Below are 13,973 nucleotides of genomic sequence, written 5' to 3'. Positions count from 1 at the left end.
ATCACATACGTTTGCACCGCCCCCCTCCAGATCAACCGAGGTAGAGGACCAATCAAGTGAACGCGAGGCCACGCTATGCAATGACCTATCCCCTCCTTTTTTCACTTGATCAGGAAGAATATTACAGTTTATGTATTGCCTTTGTATTTCCTCTTGTAAAAGCCGACTTTAAAGAAATTCCCCGTCAAAATGAGTATCCGCATTTTGGAAATAATCTTCTTCTTGTATTTCGCCTCACACATCCCCATAACTTTATTTATTGATTTTCAAGCGTTACTACCGGAGCATGTGTATCCTAAACAGGTGAGTTTCGAACTAAAACGTTCAATGTTTTGCGTGCTTTTGACTTCAGTGTTGAAAATATAATATGTACATGCTCATACAATGTCTCTTTAACCATGTATACTGCAGCTTAAACAACTGTTGCGCTGGTATGCCGCCGAGTACAAAGACCCGATGATGCTCGACCCTCCAGTCTGGTTTAAATCCTTCATCTTCTGCGAGGCGCTAGTGCAGATGCCTTTCTTCCCTGTTGCGGCATATGCGTTCTGGAAAGGTCAGTAACACACTTGGAAAGAATAGAAGAAAATATGAAGGGGAAGTGGCCCACTACACTATTCTTTGTTAGACGCCTCAATGACCTTTGGATTTGTGAATTAAATGTATGAACAAACTTTTGATTTGAATGCACATGCTGCCATCTAGTGGGCTATGTACACATAGCATTATGAAGCATTGCATACAGTGTTTGTCCATTTCATTTGTAATAATGACGCTGTCAATTTCAATGCATGTCATGAAATCTGTTGCACACAGAGAAGAGCATTTTGCGAATGTGTGTCAATTTTAATACACCACTCAGGGACAAAGTGGGATATAAATATTATTTGAAGTATTTTCTAAAAATATATACCTTTATGACTACTATTTTAAGTGCTTATCACAATATGTTCACATATTAGCATATGAAACGCACACTACCAAACACACTACCTACTACACTATCAATGTTAAGGTCTTCTGAATCAGACCTTTCCTGACTTTTCTGAGCAGGAGGCTGCAAGTGGATCCGGACCCCGGCGATTGTGTATGCTACGCACGTTGCCACCACCTTGATCCCCATCCTGTCCTACATCCTCCTGCACCAGTTCCCCCAGGAGCCCCACCCTGGGCCCCAGACCATGAAGGAGCGGCTCACGCTAATCTCCATCTACGCTCCGTACCTGCTGGTCCCCATCATGCTGCTACTGACCATGCTCTACAGCTCCACGTACACAGGCGCCACTCAAGGAGGGAAGTCCAAGTCAAAAAAGAAGGTGAAATAAATGGCACAGATTGCGATTCCTCCTGTTTTTTTGTTTTTTTTTTTGTTGCTAAGAACACTATTTATAATTGTGGGATCTCTTCCCTAACAACTCAGGTGTAGGTTAGCAAGATTGTGATCATCTGATTTACACAGTATTTACAGTAAAAAAAAACTGACTGGGCAGGTTTATGAAATTCATTTAGACTACTCTTATAGCAGTTGTAGAATCAGTCACACTATTCAAGGCAAAGACAATGCAAATGTGAATCTGCAAAAAGATTTATTCAAGTATGTTTCACTATAATGTGAAGTCTGCCTAGATTTAACATAACACTTGTCAGGGGGAAAAAACAAAAGGGGGAGGGAAAGGGACTTTGTAATTTTTGTATGACTTTTATGCAATAAAGACAAGATGATTTCAAATGGTTGTATGGTTGTAAACGTTCCTGAACATCTTCACGTCCCTCCTGAGCACAATGTTTATTTGGTGTGTGTGGTCCCGTGACTTAAAAAACAAAAATGTGATGAAGTGGACAAAAAGGTTACAATGAAATCTCTTCTTTTACATAAAGGGTTAAAAAGTACACTTCATAATGAGGAAAATTATATTCCATCAAAGTTTTGAATTTCAAAAAATTACTCACAGCAACATGCAAATACTGTATATTCTTTCCTCAAGTGGTAGAAAACAATGCAAGCTTTACATCATAACCCTTATGTATAAATAGTATAAATAAATCGCTCTATATATAAATAGCATTTATAAATTTCATGTTTTGCCTCTGATACATAATGCAGGCGATATGTCACTAGTGGTATTCCTGTAGTTATACAGCAATCCATGCTTCATAACACAGGAGCAAAAGGATCTTAAAGAGTTATGCATCGGAGGCTCGTTGAGATCAATAGTGTTGTGTAAATATTGTTGAAATATTGTTTACAACTGGTTAAATAACTAGCTCTAATAGACACGACAGAACCCATGTACTTTTCTGTCTCATGAGGCCTCTTGGTAATTCAAGTTTCACCTGGCTTGTCTTACACAAATAATAGAAGAATAACAAAGCACGAACAAAAAACAAATCAGGAATAAAGTATTACTGTGGAACCCTGTGGAATCCTTCGCTTGGTTCGCCGTGGTGACATCACTTCTGTAGAATGAACTGGTCGATGAACTCATTCTGTTCCGCTTCTACTTTACATAATGCCTCGTACTCAATCCGGTACCTAAAATAACAGAATGCACAGAGATGTCAAATCCAGTAGGTTCTTCTTTGATTGTATATAGTTGAAGTATGCACATCCACCCTACATATAAATTCAGGGCAAGCCAACAGAGCCAAATAGTTCCACATCAGTATACTCAAATGCAGTGGTTCCCAACTTTTATCATTGTAAACTTTGGTGACACCAACCCTCCTACCCCCACAGCGTGCAGCACGAAAGGCATTCATGTCACACGCCCTGTCCCTCATGATAAATTGTCTATTTAAATAGACGTTCAATGCGGACCTTGAATTTTATTGTTTTGTCACATGCTTGAACTAAATGCGTTCTCGTTTTAAAATGAGAAGGCGTTTAAATTATTAATCCCCTCTGGATATTTGGCAAACCCCTTGTGCACGGTGTGCTGGATATTTGTCTACTTCTTTGAACTAGTAACCAGAGTTGACCTACCGCTTTGCATCCATTCGTGCACTGTCAACACTAGTCGCACAATGTATGACGTCAAGAAAATGCGGCTCCATTATAATTTTCAAAGCCACGCTTATTTTACGCAAAAAAGCGATACGACTGATGGCAACGCTTTCGAGTGTTCCAAACTCAACATTTTCAGATAGATACAAAGTGGTTGAACAGAGGATTTGTTGAAGTATGTTGTTGAAATGTGTCTTTACATATTTTCGTAGAGGTTTTCCTGGGCTTGCATGTGGCGCACAGCATCATGCGTTGAACAGTTGCAGCTTGAAACCTCTTGAATATGGAAGGCAGAGTTACATACAACGCACCTTTTGAGAAATTGAGATAGATAGATAGATAGATAGATAGATAGATAGATAGATAGATAGATAGATAGATAGATAGATAGATTAGTACCTCTCCAGCTGCATCTTCTTCTCCGCAATGAGTGCCTGGAGCTGCTGCTGCTGAGCCTCCCGCTGCTTGGCCACAGACTTCAGCAGGTTCCTGGCTCCTATCGCCTGCCATGCAGAATAGAGTAGTCCTTTATTTATCATGAAGGAAATTAAGGTATCTAGCATCTCACATAATAAAAGATACACATAATATACATCACAAGACAATACAAGATACACACACCATAGCAAGACACAATATACATTGCCAGATGGATCAAATTGACACACTCGGGACCAGCACATCCCAATCACAGATCAAATTGTTCCCAAATTCATAGGCCTACTCTGTGCATCAAAAGCTCAAAAAGGTAGTTATTTCAAACTACTGCTTGGTTTCTCTTTGTTGATAGTTCTAACTGGTTAAAGATAATGAAAACTTACAATTCAGTACCTCACATTATGAATAAAAAGTGATTTGAAATAAAGACATGTAAGCCTTCGAAAAGAATTATCATGTTGATGGCTTTGGTACTGTTACATCATTCATGGAAGTTCTTCTAATTCATTGAGTCACATCGGTATCAGAAGGTTCAGACAGCATCATCCATGCCAGTACATGCATGCATTTTATCCATACTGTACCTTCATCTTCTCTGTTTCAGCTTCCTTAGCCAGCTCATCAACCAGCTCAATAAGACCACCAACTATTTTCTGGAACTGTCCCACTTCTGTTTATGAAAAGACAATGAGAAATATGTGTTTAAATCCAAACATCGTGTAGTGTGTAAAAAGTAGTTCTACTGTAATTACTCTGATAGTAGGCCTTTACTGTGCACTTACTGTCAACAAAGTCCTTGCATTCCTCTTTGAGTTCGGTGGTCTGCTGGCTTACATCCGGCTCCAAAACCCTTAATTTATTTAGCTCATCAAAATGAAGGCCTGCTTCTTCCAGTGGATCTTTAGCCATGGCTGCAGGCCTCTACCCTCGTCGGGTAATCTGATGAAGCCCTTCAATCCAAGCACAGGAAATAGATAACGGGTTCTGCCACGAGTTGTATGTTTACATCGATACTTTGCCCCCAGTTAGCTTGCCAGCTAGCTTTAGCAACACAGTTGAGCATCTATTTGATACATTGTTTCAAATAATATCCAACAAGTTTCGACGTGTGTTACAAATGTAGCATATTCCTAAATTAAATGTATCCTCCCGCTCAACAACGCTACCGTATGCTGCAGCCCGAGAGAGATTGTCCATTGGCAGCATATTAGCATAGCGAGGTCGTTTGCCAACATCAACAACACACAACAGCTAGCAGAGCAACCTAGCCACACGAACCAACAACAAAAGTACCATTAACTATTTTTGGGATAATAGCGTGAATGTACAGCTTCCAGTGTTTAATGCATGCAGGTCAACACTTTCATAATCTATCAAAGTAAAACGTTTCCATTCATTCAAAGGCATACCTTGACTGGTGAATAGGTTTGTTTGACTTTTGAATATGTGGCACTCTGAAATCAACTTCTCTGTTCAGCTACAGCTGCTGCTACGGCGACGGACACTGAACTTCATCTTACAAAAGAGGGGTATTTGTCTGACCCATTTCCTGTGCGTGAGGGTAATAGCATTTAAAAAAAATATTGAGTCAAATAAAACACAATTTTATACTGATTTCAATGCCAAGATAACCAAGCAAATTTAACGCGTCGGTTCTAATCTTAATTCCACTTTTATATTGTGGACATGCGTACCCCCTTATATTGGATCATTCCCTTGGGCGACACCAACGAGCATGTAAATAGATTGTCATAGTATGCCACGTTTTCTTAACAGAGGTTTAAGAATTGCTTGTAGATTCCTCAATCCAACACTGATATTGGAATGTAACTCAATTCAACCCAATTAAAAGTTATCACACCATTTCGTCGAGTTTGGTTGTTTCTCTGTTTCTCCCCTACTCCCTGATAAGTGCAACCACAACACAGGAAATGCGCAGCTCCTCTTTGATGGGAATTGTAGGAAATTTCGTCCTCAGAGAAACTACAGAAATTACTCCCACGAAACTGCGAAACAAGTTGATTTATAAACTCGCGTGGGTGGGGGAACTCCAAACAAAGCGATATATGTAAGTATGTGTATCGATGTTTCTGGATATTTCTGGTAAACACAGTTGACCGTGCTATTATGTAACGGCACGCGCAGAAATAACTTGAGAAAGAGTAACATTAGACATAGGTGGAGTGAGCTACTGCTAACTAGCTATGACTGAAGCAACTTCAGCATAGTCGGCTATTAGGTTTATTTGTTTTTGTCGGTCAGTCATGAACACGATTTTATATTACCAGAAGCTGACAATTGGCACTGACAAGGGCAGGCGATTGTTGTTAGTTACTTTACCGAGTAGATCAGCTGGGGAAGGGGAAAAGAACAGTCTCCTCCTTGCTAGTTAGGTAATACTAATGGTTGTGTCAAATTTGTAGTATTGTATTATCAAACTGTTTGGGCTGCGAAGGGATACAGAAGTACAGTGGGAATACATTCGGTGGATATATTGGTGGATGGATATTCTGACACATGTTTTTCATGCATCATGTAGCTTTGAGAAAATGGTTTAACGATTGGTTTAATTTCCGAGCTGCAGGGGGTGAGGGTGTGGTGTGTTCACTTGTACTTAGCTGAGGGTATGTTGAAGGCGTAGGTCAGTGGAGGTGGACCACGGTCACAGTATAAAATAACAAGTCATTCTCAATGCTTTTTGTGGCTAAGGAATAACCTCAATTTATATAGCTGAATCCAATTTACATGTGTAACATGTTTTGTCAAAAGAAAAAAAGCCAAACACCAGAGGCATCAATAATGAATTCAGATGGCAAACAAGCTGCCACATATTTTGCTCCAAACATTGTTGAATGAAACGATCTTGTATAATGAAAGTTCATTATTGAGATAAGATAACCGAGATTGCCTAGGTGCTGGAATGGCACTTGTTTGACCGTTCAGCAGCTGATGTGGTTGCCACAGTATAAGACAACCGAATGATATCCGCTTTCATTGAATAAATACACTGACAAGCACCACTGTTCTGCCTCTTCCACGTTCACATATCATATTGAATCCATTTCACACACATCCATGATGTGTATCTTGGTGTAAACACTGCACTGACTGACTGATTGATTTGATTTTCAATTCCAGATATGAGCAGCTCCCGTGTGTAGGCAGGCTCTCGCAGCCTCCCCAGTAAAGCAGTCACCACGGCGGGCCACATCCGGCCTATGGTCTGCAGGGTGGTCATCTACCTCCAGAGGGACTTGTCCGCCCAGGGCTGCCTCCACCCTGTCTACCCCCCCACCACCACCTCCTCCTCCCCTGAGCTGCCACTGCTGGAGCTAGTGCCCTCGCACACCTGCCCCAAGACCAAGACCTGCAGCTACCACGCCGCCTTTGGGCTGGGGAATAGGTACGTGCGACTCAATGTCGGCGGCACGCTGTACTATTCCACGCTGCAGGTGCTCACCAGGCTGGACTCTCTGTTCAAGACCATGTTCAGCGGAAAGATGGAGGTGTTCACTGATAAAGAAGGTAAGGGAAAATATTATTGTTTTGCATTATTGCTTTAACATTTTCCCCTGTGTACAAGCTACAGCCACAAACAAACAATGTCCAAAATTCAGGTAGGTATTTACACGATACCAAATGCTATTGCGTTTAATTGGTACAATTCAACCAATTACTATACACCCATTGAGTACAACAGATGTGACAGATAGTCTTTCGATTGTCCATATACTGTGTATATATAAATATCCTTTCCTATCCAGTTTTAAGTGTTGCCAGCAACCTTAGTTTCCTTAGCTGACCTCAGTTGGCCCAGCATCTCTCTGTAGGGGTGGGCGTGTTGATGATGTGTTATCACCTGGCCTGTATTGTGTATTGACCGCTGTGGGAAACACTTTCAGTGCCAATCAGGCCTGCCTGCCTATGTGCGTGCCTGTGTGTGTGTGTGTGACCTGTCTTGTGCCTGGGATGGACCCTGGTTGACCGCTGTGGGGAAACACTTTGGTGCCCTCCTGGTGTGTGTGTGTGTGTGTGTGTGTGTGTGTGTGTGTGTGTGTGTGTGTGTGTGTGTGTGTGTGTGTGTGTGTGTGTGTGTGTGTATGTATGTATGTGTTGTTAATGTGTTATTGTCGCCTGTTGTGTGTGTGTGTGTGTGTGTGTGTTAATGTGTTATTGTTTGTTCCCTGGCCTGTGTGTCGTGACTGGTGGCCAGGTTGGATCCTGATCGACCGCTGTGGGAAGCACTTTGGTGCCATCCTGAGCTACCTGCGGGACAGCAGTGTCACCTTGCCCAAGAGCCGGCAGGGCATCCTGGAGCTGATGGCCGAGGCCAAGTATTACCTCATACCAGGCCTGGAGGAGGCCTGCCAGAAAGCACTGCAGGTTGGTGTGGGCAAAATAAATGCAAAGGGCTCGTTTGAAAATTGTCTGCCTGGTTGGATAGTGGCTGGCTTGAGGGAAATTTGTGACTGAAAATGGTGATTATATTGTAGTGTTGTTCTCATGTGAAAATGAAGCATATGGTTGGCTAACAGTGTGGTATGGGGACGTTTAATCCAACATGTTGGAAATGGGCTTGTGTACCTGTGCGTGTCAGAGAAGGAAACATACGAAAATGGTTTTCACTGATGCTTGTCTAATTAATAGGAAGACTCTAGATTAGAAAAATTAGACTGACGAATAGAGCGATTATGTTTGTAATGTAATATAGATTATCGGGGCTTGTACAAATGACAAATGTTTTTTCATAGTGGTATTATATGCACCCAGTGAGTGCACACTGTTTTGCACTGACATTTGAGGTGTGGTTATGAATTTTTAATGAACTTAAGCACATGGGGTCAATTAGTACCTTTTATATCATGTTAAAATAACACCAGTTCTCCTTTTTACCCTAGCTAAGCAACTAATGCAACCAGGCAAGCCTCTTTTTTAACTCGGATATAAACATTGTGTTAACTATGTTAAGCCTGATTCATACCTCTTCGTTTGGTCAATTTCTTGTGTATTTCTGTTCAAACGGAAAGCTCTCAACACCTTCATACCTCTGGCTGTCTTTAACGTGTGGCAGGTTTTTTGTTTTCAATTTGTTTCTATCTGTTGCGTACGTAAATTAAGCTAATCGATCTTGTGTCAAATTACCCATAAAATCTAGCGGTAGGAATGTGTGGAACTCCCCACACGTACCTGTAAGCGTCTCACACGTAGGTAGGGTATGAATAAGCCTTTATTTTTGCTGTGAGTTTCCCTTCACTCCAAATTGCCTTTTGTGCTCTGACTGACAGGACAATAAGGAGAGGGCGGTGTGTGTCATTCCACTCCTCACCTCCAGGAAAGAGGAGGAGAGACTAATTCAGCGCTGCACCAAGGTGAGCTTGAGATGTAATGGGGGCATCCGACCCATTCTCATAGTTCAATCTCGGCAATATACGTATATCTGTGTTGTAATTGAGAAATGCCTCCTTTGACCTGATATGACAACCTGATATGTTGTCTTGTTCTTGAGATGCAACTGTATTTTGACATCTTTGCCTCTCTCTCTCTCTCTCTCTCTGCTCTTCTGTTTCCCTAGCCTGTGGTCAAACTCCTGTACAATCGAAGCAACAACAAATACTCCTACACAAGGTACATAAACTAAAATACTGGTTTGTTAACCACCGTTTCTGCTGCTTCGCTCAAATCAAAACATGTTAGCCTGTGTTAAGTTACTAGATCTGAATTAGATTGTTTCCATTTTGTAAGTGGAATGACCAATTGTTGTTAAAAAAACTATGCTGATTGTAGGCTTAGTCATGCTACTACATACTGACAGTTTTTTGCCCATATAGCCATAGAGCTGTTAAATTAGAGATTCATGTCGTGCCTTACTCTAATCACAGCAATTCAGACGACAACCTGTTGAAGAACATCGAGCTGTTTGAGAAGCTGTCGCTGAGCTACAACGGCCGGGTCCTGTTCCTGAAGGACGTGATTGGGGACGAGATCTGCTGCTGGTCCTTCTATGGACAGGGCCGCAAGCTGTCAGAGGTCTGCTGCACATCCATCGTCTATGCCACCGAGAAGAAACAAACAAAGGTGAGAAGAAGTGGTGTGCATTCGTTTCGATTACGATTTTGGAGGTAATGATTCGATTTGAATCGATTCAGTGCTATTCGATGAACCATTGCAATGCATTACATTTCTACTGAAAGCAAGGCAAATTTTTCATCAGTCATGAGGCAATACAAGCAATCAGATACTGAACAACATTTTATTGGCTGTTGTGTGTATCAGTCCTGCAATTTTCAGCACTTTGTAGTGTTTTAAATTAATTGAAAGTTAATTTGCTATGGAAATGCCCACGGAAGTAATTGAAACTTGAAAAAATGTGCTGTATCCATTATAGCATTTGCTGACTTGATCATTGAATTGTCCTGCTCCGCATCATAATGCATGTCATAATAGCGTCAGAACAGTGAGTGTCATGACAGTTGTGGGCGAGTCATAAAACATTATATCAATGTAATAACCATTTTATGGTCATGAAAAGTTGGCATTGTTAGTGTTGTCTTTACCATAACCGAATGTCACTTCAATGGCAACGGTCATAAAATGTTTGACACGGACATAATGTTTATGACATGCCCATGACTGTTACGACACCGTTATGACACTCTCAAGTCATACCTATGACATCAGTCATAGCAGCATTACAGTTTACTGACAGCCATGCTGTTAGTTGTCATTCCATCACCGGCATGTCACTCTCCCCAGGGCAAAACAAAGCTAAAGGTCGTCAGCTGTCTTGTCTAGTTATTTAACTGTTTGCATGACAGTGTGTCTGTTGGTCTCACTGTCTTACTACTGTATGTGTTTTCATACATTTAAGACTTAAACGTTTTGTTTAGGATAGCAGGGATACTTAGTTACACTACATTTACACTTGCACATCCTGATCTTGTCCACTAGAGGGAGCGCTGCATTAACATCATTCGTACCACACCTTACCAGACTTACATTATCAATTGCCTCTGGAACAGCCTCCTCCCTCTCAAAATAGCATAACAAGTGTACTTTTCAGAATCTCTAGTTTTTATCAACGTACATGCTTCAGAACGGCAGGTTTTCTCTCTTTGGGTGTGTGCTGTCTGTTTGTGTGCGTGTGTTCACAGCCAGTTTTACATACAGCCTCCCCACTCTCTATTTTACCTATGCCTGCAGTTCACCTAGGGCCGCTGTCGAGAGAGCGCAGCCTACTCATTCCGAATCTGCTCTCCCCTGTTGGCGCCCCTAAGGTGCAGTACCACCCGGAAGAGTGGAGTCTCTTATAATACTCTAAAAACCCTGGTGTGCTTGAGTCAACGATGTGCACGCATTCAGTAAGGACGTTGATTCTGAACGGGTCAATAGGAATGCACCCCCCGTCTGCCTGTCTTTGTGCTGCCCGCCCGCAGTGTTTTGGGTCCCCTGTGGGTGGCACCAAACACACATTGTGCGGGGTCAGGTGGCCACCTCAGATTGCTCTTGTTTTCCATGCCGTGGTGTGCACAGGTGGAGTTCCCTTTCTCCTACTTGGTTCTTAAATGCTTTATTTAATGCTTCCATCTGTTTTTGTCTTATTCCGTACTGTGGCGTGCATAGGTGGAGTTCCCCGAGGCGCGTATCTACGAAGAGACCCTGAACGCGCTGCTGTACGAGAGCCTGCCGGCGCCCGACACGTCCCTGCTGGAGGCCACGCGGCGCCGCAACCACTGCTGCTCTCACAGCGAGGACGACGAGGGAGGCAGCGAGATGAGGGAACGCGTACGTCGCATTCACATCAAGAGATATAGCACCTATGACGACCGCCAACTAGGACACTAGGATCATGTTCGCACCCGCACGCACCATGGGCACGCACACTCACAGAGCAGTGACACGAGGGAATGCGTATGCCGTATTCACATCAAGAGATACAGCACCTACGATGACTGCCAAACGGGACATTAGTACTCCATATAGAATTCTCTCTCTCTCTCTCTCTCTCTCTCTCTCTCTCTCTCTCTTATGCACACACAAATATCGCAGCAATAAGAGGGTACGCATGTACGCTGTATACACATCAAGAGATACAGCACCTATGATGTCCTCCAACCGTGACACTACTAAGAGCACACAGTCTAACATTCTCTCTCTCTCTCTCTCTCACACACACACACACAGAGATGCAGTTCCTACAACTACAGCCACCTTGGGCACAAGGAACGTGAATGTTTTCACACAAACACACATATCAAGAGATGTCGCACCTACTATGACACACACCGCAAAACTCTCTCACACCTAAAAGTGAAAAAGACAATGGGGACACAAGGTACACACCATGTGTCTACAATGCACCTTTCACGGCCGAACATTACAACACTAAGGGTGCAGAAACACTCACTGGCCTATACTCTGACATTAAACTCCCCTGTGCCTCAGCTGTTACTCAACATGCCACTACAAACTTCAATATTGTCGCTGTCAGGCAGAAACCTTGTGCCTCCACCTTCCATTGATTTTTACGTATTAATTTATAAATCTCTATTTCTTAATAAAAAATAATTTCAACATTAAAGTTGGGAATTAAATAACCATAAATAGCCATTATCATACACATATGGAGACTAACTAATAGTTCTGATTTATATTTTATAATGAATAAAGAAACAATGTCAAATAATTTTTAAAAATGGTGGAGATCCGAGGTTTCTGCTGGACAGAGATAATATGCAATCTCAAGGACATTAGAAGTTGGTTCCTTAGCCACTACCCCAGATCTATTCATTCAGAGTTACTGGAAAGCCTCTCGAGAAGGATTCTATGGCTCTATGGATTCCTTGAGCAGAGTACAGTCACAGAAGGCTTTCTTTTCCAGCCAAGTTTCAGGTTGAATACATGGAAGTGTACAGAACGTGCAACAAACAGACTGCAGAATGTTATTGACACTAGCCTTAAGAAGGAATAATGAATGTGGATTTGTTATCATGATCTAGAAGAGGACAAGGGAAAGTGTGTGAATGTGTAACACAAGTGTTGTAAATGCTGTTCATTTACCAGCACTTCTGTTAATTTTGATTGGTCACAATCTCAATACACTCTGAAACAATGGAAAAAGGACATGAGGTCATACGAAATATTGATGGAAAATACGGCGTCCTCTGTGCTGAAATTGGTTGTGGCCAGTTGAGGACGTGATAGAAGAGACTTTGAAAGAGCTTCCCAAAACTGAGTGGAGAACAGGACATTCAATAAGTATAATCAGCAATACAATATGCAACCCAAATGGAGCCATGGGCTTAAAACTGTGAATGACAGCAGGACAAGACTGTATCAGTCTAGGATGCAGGCTGTCCATTGGAGGGACTTATGATTGACCAATTCACACTCTGATCATCACTATGATTATAATGATTCATTGACTTTATTTTACAAAGACTCTATGATGTGGAAATCATGGCTCCAGTCTTGATTTTCTGAATTTGGATTTTGGTGGTGTTTCTGTGGTGGTGTTTTAAAATCACTGTGATCTAATGACATATATTGCCTTTTATTTTTCATATACAGGTAGTATTGGTTGTGGTATTTTGTAATCAAAACGGCCCAATGGTATTGCAATACAATCCTCATAGCACACTATAACTGATAGAAACGTCACCGTCTTAGACCGTATTTCTGTATGTAATCAAGTGATACTTCTGTAATTGTGCACATATGGGGTAAATTATGTACTTATTGGGTTTTGGTGGTATTCTATGAGTAATACAAACTAAACAATGTAGGAATTGGGGAGAAAAAAACAGTGGTCTTGCAGATTTAAATTGATATGTTAACGCAAGAAGTGAATAACTCCCAGTGAAACCTGCCAAGACGCATTGTTCATTTTTAGTTTTCTCATAAAGTTTCAATCTCCTTTTATAGTTTAAATCTCCTACAAAGTGAATACTGCTACTTACTGAGATGTTGTTAAACTTTATATTTATTGGAAGCAGTGAGAGAATGTGCATTGTTTTGGTTTGACAGACAATTCAACTGAGCCCACTTGTTTGAGTGTGATCCAAAGGCTCACAGAAATGACAATACCGTGTGATCAAATTGTTTGTGGCTGGTGAAAATAAAATTTCTACATATTTTTTGAAATGACGAATGCAGAAGTTTTGATACTGTTTACCACTAAAAGAAATAATGGAATGTGAATCGCAACCCCTTACCCTGTCAATTATGCAGAATAAAAACACTGGTTGTTTCAATATAAGAACACAAGTATTACTCCAGTCCAGTGACACTCTAGATGAACCACAGGTGGGCGCACTTGATGTATCCACTGTGCAATTTAATAACCGGGAACTACTGTAGGCTACAGCAGCAGGGAATGGGCTTTGACAGCAGAAATTTTAAAAAAAAATCCAGATGTGTTTATCTCTTTTTCTTTGAGCCAACTGTATTATTTTTCTATTATGGTAGCAGCCACACTCCGGCCCTGGAACTGTTCTTTCTTATGTGGCACAACAGCATGGTTAAATTGTGTGTT

At 41.6% G+C, this 13,973-nt stretch overlaps 3 protein-coding genes across 3 annotated transcripts; 2 read left to right on the top strand and 1 right to left on the bottom strand.

The window, feature by feature from the left end:
- Nucleotides 1–87: 87 nt before the first annotated feature.
- On the top strand, nucleotides 88–1,337 carry tmem97 (transmembrane protein 97). Its single transcript, XM_063204839.1, has 3 exons — nucleotides 88–303; nucleotides 412–556; nucleotides 1,054–1,337. Exons 1-3 carry the CDS (start codon nucleotides 190–192, stop codon nucleotides 1,323–1,325), a joined length of 531 nt encoding a protein of 176 aa, XP_063060909.1. The 5' UTR covers nucleotides 88–189; the 3' UTR covers nucleotides 1,326–1,337.
- A 232-nt stretch (nucleotides 1,338–1,569) lies between these two features.
- On the bottom strand, nucleotides 1,570–5,062 carry ift20 (intraflagellar transport 20 homolog (Chlamydomonas)). The gene is made up of 5 exons (XM_063204841.1): nucleotides 4,852–5,062; nucleotides 4,225–4,392; nucleotides 4,027–4,112; nucleotides 3,404–3,507; nucleotides 1,570–2,533 (listed from the first exon to the last, which is right to left on the bottom strand). The coding sequence occupies exons 2-5, from the start codon at nucleotides 4,349–4,351 to the stop codon at nucleotides 2,452–2,454; spliced, it is 399 nt and encodes a 132-aa protein (XP_063060911.1). The 5' UTR covers nucleotides 4,352–4,392; nucleotides 4,852–5,062; the 3' UTR covers nucleotides 1,570–2,451.
- A 79-nt stretch (nucleotides 5,063–5,141) lies between these two features.
- On the top strand, nucleotides 5,142–13,585 carry tnfaip1 (tumor necrosis factor, alpha-induced protein 1 (endothelial)). The gene is made up of 7 exons (XM_063204838.1): nucleotides 5,142–5,510; nucleotides 6,581–6,967; nucleotides 7,656–7,825; nucleotides 8,728–8,811; nucleotides 9,015–9,067; nucleotides 9,322–9,517; nucleotides 11,063–13,585. The coding sequence occupies exons 2-7, from the start codon at nucleotides 6,661–6,663 to the stop codon at nucleotides 11,282–11,284; spliced, it is 1,032 nt and encodes a 343-aa protein (XP_063060908.1). The 5' UTR covers nucleotides 5,142–5,510; nucleotides 6,581–6,660; the 3' UTR covers nucleotides 11,285–13,585.
- The last annotated feature ends 388 nt before the right edge of the window (nucleotides 13,586–13,973 follow it).

Source organism: Engraulis encrasicolus, chromosome 8 (genome assembly GCF_034702125.1).
Source record: "Engraulis encrasicolus isolate BLACKSEA-1 chromosome 8, IST_EnEncr_1.0, whole genome shotgun sequence".
Lineage (NCBI taxonomy): Eukaryota > Metazoa > Chordata > Actinopteri > Clupeiformes > Engraulidae > Engraulis > Engraulis encrasicolus.
This window is presented reverse-complemented; position numbering and strand designations above follow the sequence as displayed.

Excerpts from the sequence above, each read along its gene's own strand:
- tmem97 (XM_063204839.1), top strand. The coding sequence starts at position 190 with ATGAGTATCCGCATTTTGGAAATAATCTTCTTCTTGTATTTCGCCTCA. Across the intron at positions 304-411 it reads AGCATGTGTATCCTAAACAG|CTTAAACAACTGTTGCGCTG; the intron begins GTGAGTTTCGAA and ends TGTATACTGCAG. Across the intron at positions 557-1,053 it reads GGCATATGCGTTCTGGAAAG|GAGGCTGCAAGTGGATCCGG; the intron begins GTCAGTAACACA and ends TTTTCTGAGCAG.
- ift20 (XM_063204841.1), bottom strand. The coding sequence starts at position 4,351 with ATGGCTAAAGATCCACTGGAAGAAGCAGGCCTTCATTTTGATGAGCTA. Across the intron at positions 3,508-4,026 it reads CTGAAACAGAGAAGATGAAG|GCGATAGGAGCCAGGAACCT; the intron begins GTACAGTATGGA and ends TCTGCATGGCAG. Across the intron at positions 2,534-3,403 it reads AAGAAGATGCAGCTGGAGAG|GTACCGGATTGAGTACGAGG; the intron begins GTACTAATCTAT and ends CTGTTATTTTAG.
- tnfaip1 (XM_063204838.1), top strand. The coding sequence starts at position 6,661 with ATGGTCTGCAGGGTGGTCATCTACCTCCAGAGGGACTTGTCCGCCCAG. Across the intron at positions 9,068-9,321 it reads AACAAATACTCCTACACAAG|CAATTCAGACGACAACCTGT; the intron begins GTACATAAACTA and ends CTCTAATCACAG. Across the intron at positions 9,518-11,062 it reads CCGAGAAGAAACAAACAAAG|GTGGAGTTCCCCGAGGCGCG; the intron begins GTGAGAAGAAGT and ends TGGCGTGCATAG.